At 52.9% G+C, this 5,411-nt stretch overlaps 1 protein-coding gene across 1 annotated transcript in view; it reads right to left on the minus strand.

Moving 5' to 3' along the window:
* Hlx (H2.0 like homeobox) overlaps positions 1–3,518 on the minus strand; it is a 5,430-nt gene extending 1,912 nt beyond the window's left edge. The window contains exons 1-3 of the mRNA XM_005348824.2: positions 2,543–3,518; positions 1,688–1,867; positions 863–1,047 (exon numbers count right to left, since the gene is read on the minus strand). Coding sequence (XP_005348881.1) covers positions 863–1,047; positions 1,688–1,867; positions 2,543–3,128 — 951 coding nt within the window. The 5' untranslated portion in view covers positions 3,129–3,518. The remainder of the gene's footprint in view (positions 1–862; positions 1,048–1,687; positions 1,868–2,542) is intronic.
* Positions 3,519–5,411: the final 1,893 nt, after the last annotated feature.

The raw sequence follows: 5,411 nt of genomic DNA on the forward strand, positions 1-5,411 counted from the left end.
GAGAGAGAGAGAGAGAGAGAGAGAGAGAGAGAGAGAGAGAGAGAGAGAGCTTCTGCTCTGTGGGAGTCCGCACTGAAGCAACAAGAGAGCAGAAGAAGAGTGTAGTCGGAGGAAGCAAAATGAAACTCTAATTCCTGAAACTGAGAAAGAAAAAAAAAAGTTCCAGGACAAAAGATTCCTATTGTCTCTTTCTCTTTCCTTCCTTCCTTCCTTCCTTCCTTCCTTCTTTCCTTCCTTTCTTTTTTTAAATCAAGTGGGCAGGACCTACTTAAAAAAACGTTCTTGGACATTGTAAGAAAATCTTTCTTCTTTCTCTCAGTCAGCCCCGTTGCCGACAGATACTATCTTCAGAGACTGGGCTGTTAGTTAGAAAGTGGGACTGTGGCTGCTCCAAGCTCAAACCCTGTCTTAAAGCAACTCCGAAGTCATTCCGTTTGAAATTATATTTTCAGTTCCTCACAAGTGGGATTTCACAATCCTGTGAAGGAAGGCAGGGACCAACAGTAATCTATCGACTTTGGGTTTTTCTCTTCTGAAACAACCTGCCTCCGACAGCGAGGCGCACTCCAGTCGAGTGTATAATTGCCATCTCCTTTTCGCTTTCTCCGCGGTTCTTTGGCCTCTTGGCCAAAATAAACACTCGGTGCTTGTTGACATACATCTTCAGGAATGGGCTATTCTCTCCGTCCGTCCGCCTCCTCCACCTCCACCCCTACCCGCCTCTCCTCTGGCTATGAGTTGCAACACCACAAAGTCTCGAGAAGTTGATTGCTGAAGGTGAGTAGTCGTGGAGGAGGAGGCCTGCGGGTCCCGCCTTGTTTACCTTTTACTGCCTGCGGGGGACACCCTGCCAGTGGCTTACCTGAGCGTCGGTGAGTCCCAGCATCGCTGCCAGCTGCTTTCGGTCTGGCTTCGTCACGTACTTCTGAATCTCAAACCTCTTCTCCAGGCCTTTCCTTTGCAGATTGGAAAAGACCGCGCGGGACCAGGAGCGCTTCCGCTTGTACGTCTGCGGCATGGTGTCCTTGGTGAGCACAGCATAGGGACCTGCCAACCAGTAGGAAGAGAGAAAGAGGTTTAGGGCCTAGTTAGTGTTAGGGCCGCAGCCTGCGTGCCTCTGGTTCTCCTAGGTATTTAAAGGTGTTTTGAGTTCACATTGGCCTCCCAGCTCCTTTTGCTTGTGCGAGAATAGCCTAAGGACTTCTTTTAAAAACAGATTTTTCGCAGAACCGCTTTAGGCCTAAAGCCAGGAAGAACCGGAGATCCGTGGATTTGCTCAAGAGAAATTCATAAACTAAATGCACAGGCACCAGACATGTTAAAATAGTTGGAACTGTACCTGGGGTCTGAATTACCTGCTAGTGACAGCCCTATACTCCACGCATTTGTCTTTCAGAGAAGATGTAACCAGTCAAGCAAAACTTTTCCCTCCCCTGTGTGTGTGTGTGTGGGGGGGTGTCTTCAAATCACCCTCTCTGGGCGAAAAGAATAGGGACAGGGACCCACGCCGATATATCTTGATTCTCCTCTCTTCTCCAAGTGTCCCGCTAGGACAGTGTCTCAGTCTCTCCTAGGACTAAGGAGGCTTCTACCCCAACTATGGGGTTTTGGTGCTGCTGCTGACCTTTGTAAGGTCACTAGCCACCAGGCTCAGAGGCTCATGGATTGAACTCGGGAAGTTTTCTACCTGGAAACGTGTCTTGGAATTGATGCTGAACAGAATTTCTTGGGTTGGAGCTTAAAGGGCTGAGGATAGCAGATGCCTCATTAATGGGATCTAGAGATGCGAAGAACTGTCCGGCCGAAGGTTGCAGGCCAGCGAGGTGCACCCCTGCAGGCCGCCCACCAGTTAGCAGCGACGTGAGATCTGGGGAGGGGGGAAGAAAGTTTGGTTACACCGTGGACAAACTCACATCCTCCTGGCAGAGTTCTTCCACCCTTCCCTTCTCCTTTGCTCCAGTTTTAGGCAAGCGAAGTCAAGAAAGACCCCGTATGCACAGAAAGCACTTTCCTTGACAGCCGCCAAGGGTGGAGCCTGAACTGCCCCTGTGTGTGTCAGTCACGTCCAGTCCACCCCACAGCAAGAAAAAGCTTTTCATAAAATGGTCATAAGGCGGTAGGCCCCTCAGTCTGCCGTCTTCCCTCAGGAGCTTAGACCAGCAGTTTTACTTCCCCACAATTCTTAGGAAGAATTTTACTGGAAATCAAATTAAAGCAAAATGTCCCCACGCTGAGATTTCCCCGTGAGAAAGGCCTATGTCTTTCTGTAGACACGTCATTCAAAAGATAGATTATACCCACCCACTTTTGCAAAAGTTTACAGGAATCAGTGTTGATACCCGTTGTGTGCTGTGTAAGCATCCGAGAATCACTTTTTACATAGGGTAGTTGAGTTTTAAATGTCACACAGTTTTTTTACAATTCGTTTTTTCCCCCTCATTCTATTGATTTGTCCTTAAATGTAAAAAGCACCCAAAACCCGCACGGGATCAGGGCCCTCGTGAGTGGTTATGAGGCCTGAAGCCTGTCAGCCAGGACGTACCTCTCAACGTGTTGCCTTCCTTGACTTTTGGGTCAAATTCTGCAGACAAAATTCGGTCGATTCCAAATTTGAGGTCTTTGCTGGAGGGGGCAGGGGCGGAGCCGCTATGGTGGGGGACCACTCGGGTCCCTGAAGCCGGTGGCTGCATGGAGCCCGCCCGGGGTGGAGGCGGAGGCTGTGGCTGTGACTGTTGCTGCTGCGTCGGTTGTTGCTGCGGGAGATGCTGGTGGTAGGCAGCCGAGAGCGGGGACAGCCGCTGAGGGAAGCCAGTCGGCACTTCTGAGGGCGCCACCACCGGGGTGGGACGCAGCGGGGATCTGGTGGCAGCTTGGAAGGAGGCGTGCGGGTGCACGGAACCCAAGTGCGCGGTGAGGGCGGCCGAGGCCCCCACGAGTCCCTCTGCAGCGGGCCCCGGCTCCCCGACGCCGGCGTGCAGGATGTCCGCGATGCAGAAAGAGGGCTTCTTGACAGCCGCTGGGTCCAAGGGGAAGGAGCAGCCGCCCGGGCCGCCGGCAGAGGAACAGTACGCGGCTGACCAGAGACTAAAGTTGGAAGCGTAGAAGGGAGCCAGGCCGGCCGCGAACATCCTGGCAGGATCCTGGCGGGGTCCTGGGTGAGTGGGTAAGTGGGTGGGTGCCCGGGGAGAGGCGGTGTCCCAGCCAAACTCGGTCTGCTTTCGGTTCTCCGCCCGCACTGAAGCCCAGGGCCAGCGGGGAGCCCTAGCGCCACCGAGAGAGGAGGCGAGGGCCCGGTCGCCTCCCGCCACCCCCTGGGCCCCTGGCCTGGCTTGAAAGGCGGCGCGGCGAGCGCGCTCCCCGTGGGATGGAGGCGATCGCCGGGTACTGGAGCGGCGAGGCGGGTGCGGCCTCGCTCTGCTACTCCGGAGAAGCCGGGGAGACTGGGGCCCGACACCGAAAGAAAAACCCAAACAGCTAATCTCTAAGAACTAAATTTAAAACAACAATAATGATCCGTTAGTTTAAAAAAAAATAAGAAGGAAAAAAAGAGAAAAAAAAAAAAAAACGCCTCTCTAAAAACTCCCAAAGTTTTGGCAGGAGCTTTCGAGTCAGACCCGGGGTAGGACCTTGATCCGTGCGCTCATTGGACGTCTTTGTGACCAATGGGACTCAGGAGTGGAGGGGAATTGGGAAAGAAGGGGCGTGCCCCGCCCTTAGCCACGCCCTGGCCACACCAAAGTGTTTTCTGCGGCCGCGTGGGCTGAGCCCAGTACTGTGAGTCCCTCGGTGCCGCTTAGGGGCGGAGAGTCGGCTCCTCCGGCCTCTGGCTGTCCTCTATCCCCCTGCGGCTCGGGGACCTGCCACCGGGAGAATGGAGTCTGTCTCAGGAGTTTTTCTGGAGCTGCCGAGAAGGAGGGGAGCTCTGGGGCTCCCATGCTCGGCTGTAGTGAACAACTTCTCTCACCTCCTGAGCAGACCGCGCGGAACGCCCATAGGCTGTCCCTTCTATATCCTACTTTTACGCGATTCTTCTTCTCTCTGATTTTATCCCAAGTGCTAGTGTCCTAGACAAAGGCCCCATCTTTTCCGGGCCCCTGTAGCCCAGAACCCCGGTCCAAATCTGCAATCGGTCTGCCACTGAGCTCATAGGAGCTCAAGAGAAGGCAGAAGGCGGGCCGGCCGCAAATTAGTTTTATTCTGAGATGTCATTCCAGTGACAACTTGAAAGAGTGAGTTTTCAAACAAAATAAGATAGATGGCTCCAAACATCTCCGACACATCCAAACTTTTGCCCTGAGACTTGGAAACAACAAAACGGGCTTTCTCGCCAGGCCCAGGAGAGCAGCACGCGCGTCCCCTCCCTGCACCTTGTAGGAAGTGCCACTCTTTGCGGCCACCACAACCCAGGTCACGTGGTCCGATATTTTGCAAGTGCCAGGGAGCGGTTGCTTTTGAGAAAAAATACCCACTTTCAATTCGGTGGCAGTTTTTCCAGGATCCGCTTTAGCCTATTGGCAGGAGGCGCTGCCCTAGCCGCCATAACCAGCGTCTTCCATTCTAGCTAGGGTCTTTAGAACTTAGGGGAGGTGTGAGTGGGGGTTTTCTGTTGCATTAACATCTCTATTTTAAGAATTCGTTCTCTTTTAAATTATAGTCAGAATGGATTTCCCCGCCCCGCTCCCAAACCGACCACAGGCCACCCGGATGAGCTGTTCTTGCACATTTTCAGGAAGAAAATAAAATAACGACAATAACGAAACCATCAAATTTTTTGTTTTCGATTGTCCAAATAAGAGTCTCTTAAATGAGATTCCAAAGCACGCTTATTTCCCCTCAGCTCTAAGATGCCAGTTAAACCCGAAAATGCAAGGGAAGGTACCAGGCTATTATTAGTTCAGGGTTGGAGTGGGCTCCCGAGTTAAAGTCTTGCATCTTCGTGGCCTCCCTTAGCGATGTTGTCACCGTTAGCGGTTGCCTTTCTCCTGGACCGCAATTAATGGCTAATCAATCACAGGATCGGCAGCCACTGAGATTCTTCCTCTCTTTCCTCCCCACCTCCCCGGTCTTTCCTCGCTTTCCACCCTGCTCCCCCACCCCCCCCACTTCTCTCTCACAGAATGGCTCCTGGGGCCCTAAGTCCCAGCATCAGGGACAGGGGTACTATATCGAGAGACTTTGGGGTATAGACAGTTGAAGGCAGCGGTGCCTGGGACGAAAGGGGCCGGAAGGCATGTCTAGCAGGGGGTGGACTTGTGTCAAGGCCACCGGAGTTGAGACTTTGGCTAAAGGTTCTAGTGTGATGAGACGAAGAGAACAGTTTCATTAATTTCACCGGGTGCTAAGGAAAGCACGTCACTAGCCTAGCTGTTCCTGAGCCTCTTTTCTAGAAGCCTTGTGATTCTCCGTTGCGA

The sequence above is a fragment of the Microtus ochrogaster genome, chromosome 6 (genome assembly GCF_000317375.1).
Source record: "Microtus ochrogaster isolate Prairie Vole_2 chromosome 6, MicOch1.0, whole genome shotgun sequence".
NCBI lineage: Eukaryota > Metazoa > Chordata > Mammalia > Rodentia > Cricetidae > Microtus > Microtus ochrogaster.